This window comes from Alnus glutinosa, chromosome 3 (assembly GCF_958979055.1).
Source record: "Alnus glutinosa chromosome 3, dhAlnGlut1.1, whole genome shotgun sequence".
Taxonomy (NCBI): domain Eukaryota; kingdom Viridiplantae; phylum Streptophyta; class Magnoliopsida; order Fagales; family Betulaceae; genus Alnus; species Alnus glutinosa.
Genome location: NC_084888.1, coordinates 37201274 through 37217749, shown reverse-complemented (window position 1 = coordinate 37217749; position 16476 = coordinate 37201274). Strand labels below are relative to the sequence as shown.

General features: G+C 37.3%; 2 protein-coding genes across 3 annotated transcripts; both read left to right on the top strand.

Annotated features, from left to right (window-relative positions):
- The first annotated feature begins 1604 nt into the window (after positions 1-1604).
- On the top strand, positions 1605-6351 carry LOC133862826 (DEAD-box ATP-dependent RNA helicase 18). Of its 2 annotated transcripts, XM_062298704.1 has the most exons (11): positions 1607-1972; positions 2064-2300; positions 2606-2866; positions 3328-3407; positions 3500-3605; positions 3700-3813; positions 3969-4067; positions 4178-4267; positions 4668-4774; positions 4857-5000; positions 5590-6351. In XM_062298704.1, the coding sequence occupies exons 1-11, from the start codon at positions 1703-1705 to the stop codon at positions 5858-5860; spliced, it is 1779 nt and encodes a 592-aa protein (XP_062154688.1). In that variant the 5' UTR covers positions 1607-1702; the 3' UTR covers positions 5861-6351. The 2 variants fall into 2 exon arrangements, 1 of the variants encoding a protein (XP_062154688.1); XR_009899316.1 differs by lacking the exons at positions 4857-5000; positions 5590-6351 and having other exon boundaries at positions 1605-1972; positions 4164-4267.
- Positions 6352-7989: 1638 nt separating this feature from the next.
- On the top strand, positions 7990-14756 carry LOC133862823 (cytosolic endo-beta-N-acetylglucosaminidase 1). The gene is made up of 11 exons (XM_062298701.1): positions 7990-8766; positions 9478-9615; positions 10199-10308; positions 10409-10520; positions 10623-10730; positions 10824-10936; positions 11672-11753; positions 12194-12274; positions 12891-12946; positions 13251-13386; positions 13857-14756. Exons 1-11 carry the CDS (start codon positions 8137-8139, stop codon positions 14568-14570), a joined length of 2280 nt encoding a protein of 759 aa, XP_062154685.1. The 5' UTR covers positions 7990-8136; the 3' UTR covers positions 14571-14756.
- Positions 14757-16476: the final 1720 nt, after the last annotated feature.

Genomic DNA, 16476 nt, shown 5'->3' with positions numbered 1-16476 from the left:
TGAATGAATGATTTTTTAAAAAAAAGGAGAGGAGCTGGAAATGCCTCCCAATAGACTGCACATCTAGATATCTTCGATGCAGTCCAATTCTGAAGAAGCTGCAGCTACTGGTGAGTGGTGAATATTATAGATGATGGTAGTACGTACAAGACGAATAAAAAGACAGAAGAGCTTTGTTGATGGCTAAGATGGTGGGCAAAGAAATCACCTTCAAGATGCAGAGACGCGCAGCCATTAAAGACAATTAGTTTTACTGCTAAGCTCAGGAGCATGAGCTTCCCCAATATTAGTTTCCATGGGAGGAAGCCGTTTAGTAGTTGCTGCCGTAATGTTTCCTTTTGCAGTCACTCAACATAGCAGCAACGGTAGCAATGTGTGATCTAACAACTACATCAATGATTGCCTTAAGAAAACCCTGAGGATGGAAGATTTCTGCCAGGCCGAGATGTTAGCTTTTACTCTACTCACAATGGACTTCAAAGCGTAGGAGAATTGAAGAACTCGGGTTTTGATGGCCTTGTAGTTTAATAACTTCTTGACACGTGAGAGTGAGAGGGTCAAGAAAAACCCCAACCAAACGACGTGCAGTTTTCAGTCCTTCGCCATGTGCAGCAAATAAGTGACACGTAGTTTTTTCTTTTTCCCATCAAAGCAACTTGTCACCGTAAACCCCAAAATTGCGAAGCGAAACCCCTAACACTAACAGTGAAGCGAAAACGGCGGTTCCCCCGAACCCCATGGACTCCGACTCACCCAACCCCAGCAGCGCTTTAACCAACACGCGCTTCTCCGATCTCAACCCCCCGCTCTCTGAGCCGGTCCTCGAAGCTCTTACCCAAGCCGGCTTCGAGTTCTGCACGCCGGTCCAAGCGGCCACAATCCCCTAGAGCTTTTTTTTATTTTTTTCCTTTTCTACTCAATCCAAGGAAAAGAGCTATAAATGGGATTATATTCCGCTCTTAATGTGAATGAATGATTTTTTAAAAAAAAGGAGAGGAGCTGGAAATGCCTCCCAATAGACTGCACATCTAGATATCTTCGATGCAGTCCAATTCTGAAGAAGCTGCAGCTACTGGTGAGTGGTGAATATTATAGATGATGGTAGTACGTACAAGACGAATAAAAAGACAGAAGAGCTTTGTTGATGGCTAAGATGGTGGGCAAAGAAATCACCTTCAAGATGCAGAGACGCGCAGCCATTAAAGACAATTAGTTTTACTGCTAAGCTCAGGAGCATGAGCTTCCCCAATATTAGTTTCCATGGGAGGAAGCCGTTTAGTAGTTGCTGCCGTAATGTTTCCTTTTGCAGTCACTCAACATAGCAGCAACGGTAGCAATGTGTGATCTAACAACTACATCAATGATTGCCTTAAGAAAACCCTGAGGATGGAAGATTTCTGCCAGGCCGAGATGTTAGCTTTTACTCTACTCACAATGGACTTCAAAGCGTAGGAGAATTGAAGAACTCGGGTTTTGATGGCCTTGTAGTTTAATAACTTCTTGACACGTGAGAGTGAGAGGGTCAAGAAAAACCCCAACCAAACGACGTGCAGTTTTCAGTCCTTCGCCATGTGCAGCAAATAAGTGACACGTAGTTTTTTCTTTTTCCCATCAAAGCAACTTGTCACCGTAAACCCCAAAATTGCGAAGCGAAACCCCTAACACTAACAGTGAAGCGAAAACGGCGGTTCCCCCGAACCCCATGGACTCCGACTCACCCAACCCCAGCAGCGCTTTAACCAACACGCGCTTCTCCGATCTCAACCCCCCGCTCTCTGAGCCGGTCCTCGAAGCTCTTACCCAAGCCGGCTTCGAGTTCTGCACGCCGGTCCAAGCGGCCACAATCCCCTTGCTATGCAGCTACAAGGACGTGACCGTGGACGCCGCCACCGGCTCCGGCAAAACCCTAGCCTTCGTTGTCCCACTCGTCGAAATCATCCGCCGAACCAAAACCCCTCCTAAACCCCACCAGGTTCGTTTTTATCAAATATTTTTACTAAATCCTGTTTTGTTGCCGAGAAAACGGATGAAAATAGTGGAAAATAAACTTTTGGGCTTGGCAGGTGATGGGGGTAATTATCTCTCCGACAAGGGAGCTGTCGTCGCAGATATATAACGTTGCGCTGCCTTTCATATCGACGCTACCGAATTTCAAGTCCATGTTGCTTGTTGGGGGAGCGGAAGTGAAAGCTGACTTGAAGAAAATAGATGAGGAAGGAGCTAATTTATTTGTCGGCACGCCGGGGAGGCTATACGACATCATGGAACGCGTCGATGGCTTGGATTTTAGGAACCTCGAGGTATTGATTAAGCATGGAAAATAGTTAGTTTGGACAACATTGATTTATTTGTTATTTAGGTTTGGCTTGAAATGTAGACTGACATTATTGAACCTTTGTGCCATCTAGCATGAATTGAAAGATTGTAAGATATCTAGCTAAAGAATTGTATTTGGGATCTTATTCATATATTTCAAATAAGTAGCAATAATGTTCTATTTGCTAGTGGCTCGACTATATTAGTTTGAAATATTGGCCGCAAAATCTTGGAAATGCTATAGAATAATGAGCAGACGGTTTATATGTTATTTTCCTGGTTGGTACAGATTTTGATTCTGGATGAGGCTGACAGGCTATTGGATATGGGGTTCCAGAAGCAGATAAATTCGATTATATCTCGCTTACCAAAGCTTCGTAGAACTGGTCTTTTTTCAGCTACCCAAACCGAGGCAGTTGAAGAGCTTGCTAAAGCAGGGCTGAGGAATCCTGTGAGGGTTGAAGTTCGGGCAGAAACAAAACGGTTGAATGGTCTGGCATCATCAGAACAATTGGCCTGTTCAAAAACACCTTCGGGCCTACACAACGAGGTATACTGTGTTCCGAGTTAATGTATTACCTGGCTGATCCTTTGACCATGTTATTCTCAGCAATTGTCTGGCTCGTGTATATGTTTGTGTATATGGTCTCTTTTGAAGAATGCATATCTAGTCCATCGGAACTCTCTAGGATGGCTTCTTATTCTATATTTATTACACAAATAGGAGAAAAAATGTACCCCATCCTTTTAAATTTATGTTTACTTGGAACCTCGCTTTAGGTAGAGGTGAAGAAAAATTCAAAAAGGTGACGATTTGGTGGTGCTGTTATCTTCTAAGATTAAGAACATTAAGAAACATTATCACCTAGATGTTTTCCTGCCTTTAACACTCATACCAGAAACCATGTAAATTGTGTAATATTGGCTACAGTCTCTCTTCAGGAATTACACATTTATCTTTTCTTCATCAGTCCCCTAAATTATAAGTTCAATTCTTTTTTATTTTTGCAGTACATGGAATGTGAAGCAGATAAGAAATCATCTCAGCTTGTTGATTTCCTTATGAAGAACAGGTCTAAAAAAATTATAATGTAAGTTATGCCCTCGTAATATGGTTAGCATGACCTGAATATATTTAAGCCATCAAGTTAGTTGCAAAAATGATTTTTATTACTTTCTGTAGATACTTCATGACTTGTGCTTGTGTTGACTACTGGGGAGTTGTTCTTCCACGGCTTCCTGTTTTGAAGGGTTTCTCTTTGATCCCTCTGCATGGCCAGATGAAGCAGGTAAAACATTAGCATACTGAGTCAATGTCAAGGATTATCATTTCATGGACCAATTTTGGGTATTCCAAATCTTAATCTATTTTCTGCCTAATAGATTGCAAGGGAAAAGGCATTAGCTTCTTTTAGAGCTCTTTCAAGTGGTATTCTTCTATGTACTGATCTTGCAGCAAGGGGACTTGACATTCCGGATGTTGATTGTATTCTGCAGGTAGCTTAGTAAATACCTAGATGGTGTAATCTGTGTGTGTGTGTGTGTGGGTGTGTGTGTGTGTGTTTCTCTCCTCTTTAAAATGATATGATTTCACAATTTCACTTTGAGAGCTAAGTGATAAGTGATGGTTTATCTTTCGGTTGCTTTTACAGTATGATCCTCCTCAAAATCCAGATGTTTTCGTACACAGAGTTGGCCGAACTGCCCGGATGGGTAGAGAAGGAAGTGCTATTGTTTTTCTATTGCCAAAGGTGAAATTTTCACATCCGTATGCATGCGATAATTAAGCTCTAGTTGCCTTGCTTTTTGCATTTGGTGGTTTTAATTTAAGGTGAAAATATTTTTAGTTGCATTCTTGTAGGAAGAAGCTTATGTAGAGTTCCTGCGTTTAAAAAGGGTTGCTCTTGCAGAGAGGAAATGCTCTGATGATGCTCCTGATGTCATTCCTCAGGTAAGCTAGAATTTCTAATGAATTTGTGCACTCTCTCCCTCCCTCCCTCCCACCCTTCCTCCCTCCACCAAGCTAATGTGATCAGGTTTCTTCGGTTTAAGTGGTGCTCCGCACCCAAATGAGAGGATGGGTGCAGGATTAGAAATTTGAAAAAGTTCACAAAGCTTGTAGAATGTCTAACTCTCTCAAGTCCATTAAGCTTCACAACTAACCCTATAGACCTATTTATGACAGCGGTGTACACATTCGTAATATTAGTGAAATTTGACTTCATTGCCCAAAAATCAACAATCAGAGACAACAGACACTTCTATCTTTATGTGATTATATCCTAACCCCATACTTCCAAAGTTTGTTTTGGTGGATAACTGATCCAATATCATACTAAAACTTGTTTCAGATCCGGACTGCTGCCAAGAAGGACCGTGATGTAATGGAGAAAGGACTCAGGGCATTTGTTTCTTATATCCGTGCATATAAAGAGCATCACTGTTCTTATATTTTAAGGTGACTAACAGCACTTTAGTTTACTTCAGTGCTGCTTGTAATTCTCTCTTTATTTATTCAGTTGTTATCATTTACTTACCAGGTTGAAAGATCTTGAGATTGGGAAGTCGGCCATGGGATATGGCCTATTGCAGCTCCCTTCCATGCCTGAGGTAAAGCATCACTCACTTTCTACGGTGGGATTCACTCCAGTTGAAGACATCAATTTGGAGGATATCAAGTTTAAGTAAGGACTCTTCACATCTTTTAATGTACCTTGTTATACAAATAGCTTTAAGATGATTTTGAGTTCCTAATGGGCAAGTCAATGGTGGCAGTCATAAAGGATGATAACTCTTATTTGACTATTTGGATTGTCTTTCTATAGATTCTGTTAAGAGCATAATCTCTTGGTTTTTGTAGTTTCAAGAAGAGGATTAGCTTTATGTCAAACTAAATCTGTAGTTAGGAACATCTCTTAGGATCAAAAAAGGACAAGGAGGGGTAAAAAAGAGAAAGAAAAGGTCTCTTGACAGTGGTATACTCGACCCAAAATTGATCTGAATAGATTTTTTTTTCAATGTCTTGTAAATATTGAAAAAAAAATAAAGAAAAAAAAAGAAGAAGAAGAAAAAACTACTGTTCTCATATTAGAATCATCCAACAATAAATTTTCATATGATTGTTTCTTTTTCTTTCTTACTTTCTTTTTTTATCAATTTCTGGATCATAATCATTAAACCCTCGTTTATCCATGCCTTGTGCATGTAGCATGATAAATTTCAATTTCTTGCCAATTTAAGCCTGTGCTTAAGGCCTATATCTTTGGTGATCAGAGATAAATCTCGTCAGAAACAAAGAAATAAGAATCTGCAAGCAAAGAAGGAAGCACAGCGGCAAGAGCCAAAATCTGATAAGCCCAACAAATCCTCAAAGCCTGCAGCTACTATCATGAGGAAGAAAACAGCTAAACAGAGACGTGCTGCCCAGACAATTGAAGACGATGATGAGTTGGCACGAGAATATCGTCTACTGAAAAAGCTTAAGAGGGGGGCTATCGATGAAAGTGAATTTGCTAGGTTAACAGGAACTGATGAGTTACTTTGAAGCGCATGATTCGTCAGATCCGGACATGACGGGATTCTGCTAGCCTCAAGTTGTATGTTTCGGAGTCGAAAGAGAAGTTAAACCCACAGATAGTGCAGTTGTTTTATGAGGCTAAATGTGTCCCTGATATCTAAAGCTGTTGTTTTATGAGGCTAAATGTGTCCCTGACATCTAAAGCTTTGTTTTGGACGTGGTGGCTAAACTGCTGATGATGGAAGAAGCTTCTACTCTTGTCACTTCTGGCTTTCGGAGCTCAAGACTGTCTAGGAGTCTGAGATTTCAATGCTAATCTTTTTGCGCCCTTTCTCACACACAAGCACAGCCGTCCTAATTTGATGTATTTTTTTCCCCGCTTACATCTCATGCTTTGAGATTCTCTTTGGTCCTGTTTAGTCAGATGTTGTGGAGATAGTACCAGAAGCAAGCCACGGTGAAACAGAATTGTTATGCTTAATTTCTTATATGCATTCATACAATTCTTATACGGGTCATACCTATGTTGATTGTTCGTTATAAGTATACCATATATTCCAAGATGTCTTGTATTCTATGTAGTTGCTCAAATCTTTGAATATATTGTAACGTCCATGAGCAACCTTTATAGGGGGGACTTGGGGAGACATTTTCTCCATCTGCCGACTGCCCTTTGGGAAAGAGTGGTGCCGCAATTTTTGTAAGTTTTTAAAAAAATTGACATGGCAGTTCGCTAAAACAATGCCAATTTTTTTTGTGTTTTTTGGTAGAATGAGCCTTCTTTTAATTGTAGTGACGCCAATACAGCATTCTGATCCATAAACATGAATATTTGAAATGGTTGTTCTCGAGCTATTGTGTAAAAGGCAACTGTCCTAATTTAGTCTATTACAAAGTGTTTCATGCAATATGGCAGGCAACAGTTACCTAATCGGTAAATAATATATAGGCGTGAGCAACATTTGTATATTACTCGTTCTGTCTTGATTTGCCTACTGGTGTATATGTTGTCGTTTACAAGGCAAAAAATGGTAGAAGGCATGGTTTAATTAGATTGGTGGTGTTTACTCGATTCTTGTCTTGGGACTTGGGGAGCTTCGCAGAGTATCTAGTAGATTAGGGGACCGTAATTTGTATTCGCATATTGAATATGGGTTGTGTCGAAATATGTATATAAAATTGTATATGTCTATTTTATTTCAATTTATTCAATTAAATGGGTTAGTTTTCAACCTAAATCTGTTAATTTTGTGTTGAATTTGTAGATCGTATCAAAAATTGTTAGATATTATTTCGCGTGTCGAGCTCAGATCATGTCGAGAAATTAGTACAAGACTATATAAATTAACCGTTACCCAATTCTATTTAATAAAACTGGTTAGATTCTAACTTGCTAATTGCATATTAAGTTAGTATTAAATTAGTGTGTTTTGCTAAAAATTATCAATCTTACTCTAGAAATGAGAGAAAAGTATCACAAACAACTCAAAACAAAGATTGAAACCTTTCGCTCATTGATTAATGTGACAAAAAAGGCGAAAAAAATAATTTTTAAAAAAATAAAGAAATTATACTCTTTATGAAGGATCCGCGTAATTGGATGTCTAGCCTGAAAAGTCAAAGGACGAAAGTCTTTTTTTTGGAAAAATTATGCCCAAGCAATAATGACACCAACGACCAAGACCGAAAGACAACCACAACTTCGGTCACCTGCGCAAGAAGAAAGTGAAGTACGTCGAGTCTGTCTGGGAGTCACCTTCGTCCCAAGTTCCAAAGTCACGTGGTCTTTCTTTATTTATGCTCCCTCTTATTTCTCCAATAGAAAGCAACTTGAAAAGGAGCGATTAGAGTTCGATTATAATAAGCAATTATGGAAAAATTATGAAATGAAATGATTAATTGAATGTGACGATGAAATGAATCTGATTATGAATTTATGAAAAAAGAAATGCTGTAAATTACGCTTTGCTTTTATTTTATTTTATTGACTTAAAAACTTTTTATTGGCATTTGAATTTCTTTTTTAACAATTGCTAATTGCTTAGTAATATTACTTTTTACATTAATTTTAGCCCATGTTTTTTCTTTTCCTTCTCCTTTTCCTTTGTTTGGGTCTAGCCACGTCACATATTCCTGACCTGGACCCCCACTAACTAAAAAAATTCCAATCTTCCAACGCCTAGTCTTCTGCGCTCAAGCTTCGTCTGCCGTGCTCACCCATTCACGCTTCCATCTTCCCGGAATCCCCCAATACTCCATGTCTGTAACGTCTATCTCCCACAAGCTTCCTTGGCAACATCTCCATGTCTGCGCATCAACGTCTTCTACCTTCAACAGAACACTGCTCTACTGAATCTCAGCCAAAAAAGAACACTGTACTACAGACTCTACTTCACACACTCACGCCCACACATTCTTTTGTTCGTCGGGTAATACCTGTTGCACGAACACTGATAGACCTCCTCAGAGAGATCCACAGAAAGCTTCAAAACCTCTTTCTCTTCCTCACAATGTCAAAACCCACCTCGGAACCAGAGCTCCAATCCTCTGCACTCGAACCTCCTCCTCCAGTACCCTTTGATCCAACGCAGCCTTCCGTGCCGATCTCCTATCCAATCAAAACCCTCGAAGACCTCGAGGCCCGGTCCTACTTCAAGTCCTTTCACTACCCTTTTAACAGAGCTTCGGTAGCTCTTCAATCTGGGTCTGGGTCTTCTTCTTCGTCTTCGTTGCCGAATAGGCGTAGATTGCTTGTGTGCCACGACATGCAAGGAGGGTATGTGGATGATAAGTGGGTCCAGGGAGGGACTAATCCCAATGCCTATGCTATATGGCATTGGAATTTGATCGATGTTTTCGTCTACTTCTCGCATAGTCTCGTCACGCTTCCCCCTCCGTGTTGGACCATTACGGCTCACAGGCATGGCGTTAAGGTATATCAATTTTTATGGTTAAGTAGCTAAATGTTTCTGGGTTTGTGTGTATGTGTATGTGTATGTTGGCATCGTTAGTAGCTAAAATTGTTTCTGGCTTTCTATTTAGGCATTTGGGTTTGCAATTTCAAAACGTATGATTTGATAACTTGAATTTTAAAAATGAGTTAGGTTCTTGGTAAAATTGCAGTTAGCCTTTTAAATCGCAGATTGTGCGTTTTAAAGAAATGCACCTCTTTGCTTGCAATTTGAAAGCACATATTTTTCTATACTTTTAAATCATAAGATTTGAAAAACGAACTTCCAAACCATACCTTTTTTGTGATTTAGTTTAAATCGCAATTTTGGTCACCGAAATCGCCATATCAAACACAATCTTATTTATTTTTGGTTGTGTGTGTGTGTGCTGGATATTAGTATGTGAAGTTGAGGTAGAAAAGTGTTACTCTTGATTGGAATGAGTTATAATCTGGGTTAATTTAGGTAAAAGAATTGGTTTGATTTTGGAATTGAGCAAGTATTTGTCAAAATTTGAATACCTATATAAGAATTTGGCAAGTCGGTTATGGTATTCTAAGTACACCTTTGTTTAATACTTCTGCTTACATTGGCAAGGGCTTGATCTGTTTTACTTTGAGGCGTGTGCTGGCTTGAACGAATCACTAAAGGATTTGTGATATATGATTCTTGGTTTTGACTATGGAATATAAGGTACTGGGGACTTTCATCACAGAATGGGATGAAGGGAGACTTATTAGCAATAAATTTCTCTCAACAAAGGAGTCCGCTCAAATGTATGCCGAGCGCTTGACAGAGCTTGCTGTTGCTCTGGGCTTTGATGGATGGCTGGTATATATTTACTTTCTTAATTTATTTCATCTATCTTTTGATTTTAAATGCCCTAGGGTGGTTATGCAATATGAGTCATAACAATAGTACATTTTCGCAATAAATTATTGAACTTGCTATGATCACACATGTAGACACATTATACTTAGAAACTCAAACAGATTTAGTTCAGATGCTCCAAGAAGTTTTGTTTTCAAGCTGAATTGGTACGGATAGCTGAATTTTTTTTTTAATTTTTTTTTTTTTTTTTCAAATTTCCAATCAGTCCTAAGAAAGAGAGGGTAAGATAAAAAAAAATAAAGAGTAAAGAAAAATTATGAAGGGCCAATGTTAGAAGGACCAATGTTGTTAATATATTGTCAGTGTAAATCTTATATCTAAAACCCTTTGCTAAGAAACTTCTACAAGTTCACAACAGAAAATGGCATTTTTTATGATATTTGACACAGTTGCTTACATTTCTTACACGTTAAATGATATGGCCAAATAAGGAAGAATGTAAGTTGCTAACATCTTTAGGTGGACTTTGGCACTCCCATATATTGAACTCCCTTCCTATAAATGACATAAGAATAACTTGCAGATTAATATGGAGGTCAAATTGGATTCAGGGCAAATCCCGAATCTGAAGGAATTTGTCAACCATCTAAACCAATCTATGCATTCCTCAGTGCCTGGTTCTTTAGTGATATGGTGAGTTTTAGGAGATATCATGTTCTCAGTCAATTGTATTTCCCCTATATAGCGAATCATGTCTAAACTTGTAATTGATTGTTTATTGTTGGTTTTGCAGGTATGATAGTGTTACAATTCATGGTGACCTCCTATGGCAAGATCAACTGAATGAAATGAATAAACCTTTCTTTGATATTTGTGATGGAATATTTGTAAACTATACATGGCAGGTATGGCTTTCTCTTCTTTCTTCCATGTCTAAATTTGCTTTCAATGTTCCATTGCCATAAAAAAGAATAAGAAAAAAAAAAAAACTGCTCTGTAACACGCAGGAAGACTATCCAAGTCGTTCAGCTGCTGTTGCTGGTGATAGAAAGTTTGATGTTTACATGGGGATTGATGTATTTGGAAGGAATACTTATGGGGGCGGGCAATGGAATGTATGACTAATATTAATCTTGTGAGATGCTTCAATCTATATTTTTTATAGGCTGGTCTTCTGAATTCCTGTTGATTCACTCTCTGTGCATCAGACAGATGTTGCTCTTAATGTGCTAAAAAAGGATGACGTGTCGGCTGCCATATTTGCTCCTGGATGGGTTTATGAGACTAATCAACCACCTGATTTTCAGACAGCACAAAATCGGTAAATACATTATCTCTTGTTATAGAGTTTCCTATATTAGATTTTTTATTTTTTTGGTCTCAGACACAGACTTTTCTGACTTTATGAGGTTTTTAAGTAGGTTTTCCTCAACTAATTATGTTATGATTCACAAAAGCTGGCATCAATTTTTCAATATTCACCTTTTGAATTTTTTGTAAACTCTCATGGTTATAACCTGGATGATAAAACGTGAATGACTTGGCCCCATCTTGATGCTATGATGTGACATTATAGATTTGGTATGTCCAGATTTTATAGTTGCTTTTCTCCCATCATATGTATGAAATCAATGTTTTCTTTGAAAATTAGCCAGTATTGGCCTGCGTGAGATTTCTTTTTATATGTATACCACCTTTAATTTTATTGCACTTTCGAAAATCCATGGTCTTTTCAGGAGTTTTTCATGCACTTATAACCAATCATTCGCATTCTTTCGAAATGGACTTCCATAATCTATTTTATTTAAGCTTAAAAGTTCTTTAAATTTCTTGAAATTGTTCTACAATCTCTTTTACTCCTATTATGATAAGGTGTACTCGAATACTATAAGCATCACCTTTCTTTTTTTACTACTATAGTTACCTGATCATCCTGAATGCCCATCCTTCTTATAATGGTGGAATGTGCGTTCACAGTTTAATATTTCTACTTCGTGATGAGTTTATATCCTTGATTGTCCGACAAGATTCATTAAATATAATTTTGACTTTGCAGTTGGTGGGCTAGTGTGGAGAAATCATGGGGAATAGTACGAAATTATCCCAAAGTACTGCCCTTCTATACAAATTTTGATCAGGTTGCAACTATTTTAATTTCTCTCTTTCATTTTTATGTATGATTTTCTAAGCATTAGGGCATATGAAAGTTCCTAGTATGACCTAAGAATTGAAAATCTTTTGAAAAAAAAAAATGGCAGAGAAAAAGAATAAAAGACAATGTTATATATATTCATCTCAAACTTCAGATAAAGCATTCTATAAAAAAAGTTATTCTCTTAAAAGAAAATTTTGCTATTGTTCCTTTCTCCTTGACACTGTTAGATATTATAATATATGATCCATATAATGAGATCATAGATCATAATAATATGATACTGCTATACACAATATAAATTATACACATTCTATGAGGATGTTTAACAAATACAAAAAAGAAAAAGAAAACAGAATATGCAAATTGCTTTGGTAAAACTCTTAACAGTCAAAATGACATGTAGAATACCTTTTTATTGTTCAGGGGCATGGTTATAAGTTTTCAATTGATGGAGCAGAAATATCAGATGATCCTTGGTGTAACATTTCATGCCAAGGTTTCCAGGTATGCTCTCCATGGACATGTTTCTTTCTTTTAGTATGATAGGGTTTGGCTTTTATTTATTTATCCAGTTTTTCCACGTATGGTTTGTATAATCAAACTCACTTCAGGTTTCCTTTCTTTCTTTCTTTCTTTCTTTCTTTCTTTTTTTTTTTTCTTTTTTTTTTCCGAATGAAAAATTTATATGATTATGGCAGTTATAATAAAGTCTTCATATTGTTGACTCATGGTAAATCCAGTTAAGAGGAGAATTGAATGCTGATGGGATGTAATCATAGAAGAGTAATTATCATTAGACTCTGATGAAAATATATAAGATTAAACTTTTGAATTTCAGAACATACGAGGATCAAACTAATTAAGAATACAAAATACCCAAAAACAATTTCAATATTATAATCCATCGTGACTGCTCCTCAAATTATTGCAGTTTACTTTCAGGTACTTCTCTCTATTACTATGCATGCGATGGAGATATATAATTAGATGAAATGATTGGCTAATCTTTTATGCAATTCAATGGAGCCAAAGTCGTCCTATTAATTGAACATGTCATTACTTTATTGACGTCGGCCTTATTAGCATGTTTTTTTTATTCCGACTCTTGTTCTTGTGGCAGCCTTTCCTCGATTTTGCTGATAAGCCTACTCCAGACACTATCCAAACACTTGTTGAGTAAGTTTTGATCCTCATATGTGTCTTTTATTTGTTTAAAAAATTGTTGGTCTTCCATTCATGTTGATTCCACTGAAGAGTGTGATATGTCACATACCTGTATGACTCACTCATGTCTAGAATTGTGGAAGTTCTATGCATTAGTTTCTGAGTATCTAGCCCATGAACATTACTTCTATAGCGCATTACTCACAAACTGTTTATCCAGGTCTATTTTTTTCCCCTTTCTAAAATCTAATATTAATTCATTTATTAAGTATCATTTTTCTACCTTTAATTAAACATATATTTTTGCGAATGGTAGTTTTAAGGAAGCATCTTATAGCGGAGGAGGAAACGTCACATTTAAAGGAACTCTTGAAGTCGATGCCTTTTCCACTAGAAGGCTTTTTCGTGGAGAACTTCCTTTGGGGGATTTACCTATCCACTTTACATACTCGGTAAGCTATCTCTTTTGTGTTTAAAGTTACTAAGGAGTTCACCGTGAAGCTTAATAATTCAGATTGATGCCCTTTTGATATTTCTTTAGTGTTGGAAGAGCTTTTGATAACAACAGACTAATCCAACTCTTAATTGTACTGTCTGTGCGTGCACTGTGCCAGCAGAGACTGAGGGTTTCTTTGCTAATGTTTTTTAAGACCACTTTTTGCTAAAAAGTAAAAGCATTAACAAACAATTTAATACATAAAACACTACTTACAAAACACTCAAAATTACTTTCACCTTTATATCATATCGCAATCAAAAAGCAAAAAGCACATTCTAAGAAGCATTAGCAAACAAGCCCTTAATTTTACAACATATTGCATGCATTCCAAAAACTATACCCCAACTGATCCCGGATAAGTTATATATTCCATATGCTTTTGTACTTGCACATAGCTCAACTGTGAACTCCACGTTGATGCAGGTGAAATCAGAGGGGGACTCTGAACTGGGCCTTTCTCTTTGGTTCTCTTCTCCACTGAATGAAAGCATCTCAATACTTCTTGCACCACGGGAAATGAACCAAATCTCAAGCAAATTCAGTAGGGTAATTACAACACGCCGGCTTGAAAAGGCAGGAACTGTCCCAGGATGGGTCATACAGGAGGCCAGCATCTCAATGAACCAATGCACATTAACAGAAATCCATGCTGTGTGCTATCGGTCAAAGCATGAACTTAATGAAACGAAACCAGCTCGCCGCCCAGTAGAATATTTTGCAGTACTTGGTCATATCTCTATTAAAACTTATGAAAAAAACTCAGTTTTTCCGCGCTCCTCCTCATGGCATGTTGACGGTGAATTTATCAAATGGACTTCTGGTTCTAAAGGTTCCAAGACCCTTAGTTTGAAAATTGTTTGGAAACTGAAAATTGGAACTAATGCTGCTGCATTCCCAAACTACATTATCTATGTCAAAAAACTAGAAAAACAGGTGGTTGGCAATCAAGATGGAATACTAGAAGGGGCGCCGGAGTATCTTGGAACAGCTCATGTGGAAGCTTTCTATGTTTCTGATCTTGCAGTTCCTTGTGGAACTTCTAGTCTCAAATTCATTGTTCAAGTGTGCACTGCTGATGGGACTTGCCAGAAATTGGATGATTCTCCAGCTTTCTCAATTGATGCTGAAGGTCCTTAAGTCTATTGCTTCTTTTTTTAACCCTTCCTTTTGTGTATTACTATTTTTTTTTCCTTCCCCTTTTCAAGAATATTAAGTGAAGCCTCGTCTCTGGCTAGTGTTGGTAGCATGACGATAAAGTGACAATAAAAGTAGATTGTAATAAAAATTGTCTGTCATCCAGATGATTTGGTTTTTTTGTTTTTATTTTTTTTTTTTGTTTTGATGAATAAGCATTTCATAGAAGAAAATTCAAAGGGCAATACACTCTAGCTATTAGCTAGCTCTCACCTAAACTACAGCTCAACCTAAAAGAGCTAACCCTTCACTCCCCAACTAACCATTAAAATCAACAAAGTTTAAGCAGAAAGCAACTGCATCGGAACAAATTTTGCAGATTGTGTTGCATAAACAAGCTGCAACAAATTCCATCAAAAAGCAAAGAACATAGCATCACTAGATAAACCAAACTCTAACAATCTCTGCTTCAGCTGTTACCAACAAACAGGCGCAAACATTTCTTCACCATCAAAGGTGAGAAACTAACATATCAAGAATATTTATTTTAGAAGGTATCTAAATTTTAAAACGTCTCAATTTAGAGTATTTATTTTTTAGAAAGTTTCAATCTCGGTCTTCTGTTACAATTTTCTGTTAAATCCTATATAAATCACTCACTTACCTTATATCTTAGCAATGTGAGAACACCTCACAAGTGTACTCAACAATCTCCCCCTCGCTTGTGATTCTCTTCCACATTGACTCAACTCCCCATCGCTTGTGAGTCTTTTTACATTTTCAAGAGTGTCAGACGTACCGGACAGAAATAGACGCGTCCAGACACTCCTCCCAGGAAACTAACCATGGCTTTGATACTAGTATTGGGTGGTATTGGGCATCTCTCAACCCCAAAAACTAGCTCATGAGGTGGAGTTTTTCCTCACATTTATAAACTGACCACCCAACCCTTTCCACAACCGATGTGGAATAAATCCCAACACAGAGAGTCTAAACTCTCCTCAAATCACCAAAAGATACTTACAAGCAGATTTCATCTTCTGTAGAGTTCTTCATTCTCCTTGCTTCTCAAAAATCCACCTCTATTCATGATTCTCATTCTAACAACCCAACAAATTTGGTGAACGAGTTGCTCCTCAATATGTATCTAGTTTTTTCACTTTTAAAGGAGTTGTCCGTTTCTTCAAGTGACATTGTAGTGATCGAGTTTTGCTTGGAAACTTACTGACCATCTCAAAAGCTTAAGTTAATAATAAGAAAGAGTGACAAGGTTTGAACTTAAGACCTTTATTCTGATATCATGTTAACTTATCAGTTGTCTAAAAAGTTAAAGCCCATAAGAAAGTGTTGATTTAATAATTTAATAAATATTCTAAAATTAATAGCTTGTCTTTACTGTACGTAGGTTGCTGTCACATTAGTAATTCGAAAAGTGAGGATGCATGATTAGCCTGCTGGTAATTTGTATTTATTCAACAATTATTTTTGGCTTTCTTTTCATGTACGTGGTAGGAAAAAGAAAAGAAGGGAATCATCAATCATCCTACCTAACCTAATCATAGATTTTACCCTTTTCCTATGTACTTTTAATGGCCTTTTTTGAACTTTTAACTTTCAGACATGCTGTAAATACAAGTTAACGCAATTGGACAATTGACATGATGCAGATTCTCTTTTGGCACGTGGAAAACACGGATGTTCTTGGAAAATGCTTGAATTATTGGATTTCTTTTTTCTTTTTTCTTTTATTTTAAGAAGAAAAAAAAAAAGTGCTAGACTCTATCACGTAGAATATTTGTGAAATACTAATGTGTTAAATAACATTTCTCTTGGGTACCGTTCATTAGCATTTTCATAGTGAATAGAGGTTCTTAGAGCTCGTTTGTGTGTGTGATTTTTTTAAAAAATA

Bases quoted from the DNA above. Each gene is read 5' to 3' on its own strand.
- LOC133862823 (XM_062298701.1), top strand. From the start codon at position 8,137: ATGTCTGCGCATCAACGTCTTCTACCTTCAACAGAACACTGCTCTACT. The intron at 12,275-12,890 runs GTATGCTCTCCA...TTCTTGTGGCAG, and splicing joins TTTCATGCCAAGGTTTCCAG to CCTTTCCTCGATTTTGCTGA. The intron at 12,947-13,250 runs GTAAGTTTTGAT...TGCGAATGGTAG, and splicing joins ACTATCCAAACACTTGTTGA to TTTTAAGGAAGCATCTTATA.
- LOC133862826 (XM_062298704.1), top strand. From the start codon at position 1,703: ATGGACTCCGACTCACCCAACCCCAGCAGCGCTTTAACCAACACGCGC. The intron at 3,814-3,968 runs GTAGCTTAGTAA...TTGCTTTTACAG, and splicing joins ATGTTGATTGTATTCTGCAG to TATGATCCTCCTCAAAATCC. The intron at 5,001-5,589 runs GTAAGGACTCTT...TTTGGTGATCAG, and splicing joins TTGGAGGATATCAAGTTTAA to AGATAAATCTCGTCAGAAAC.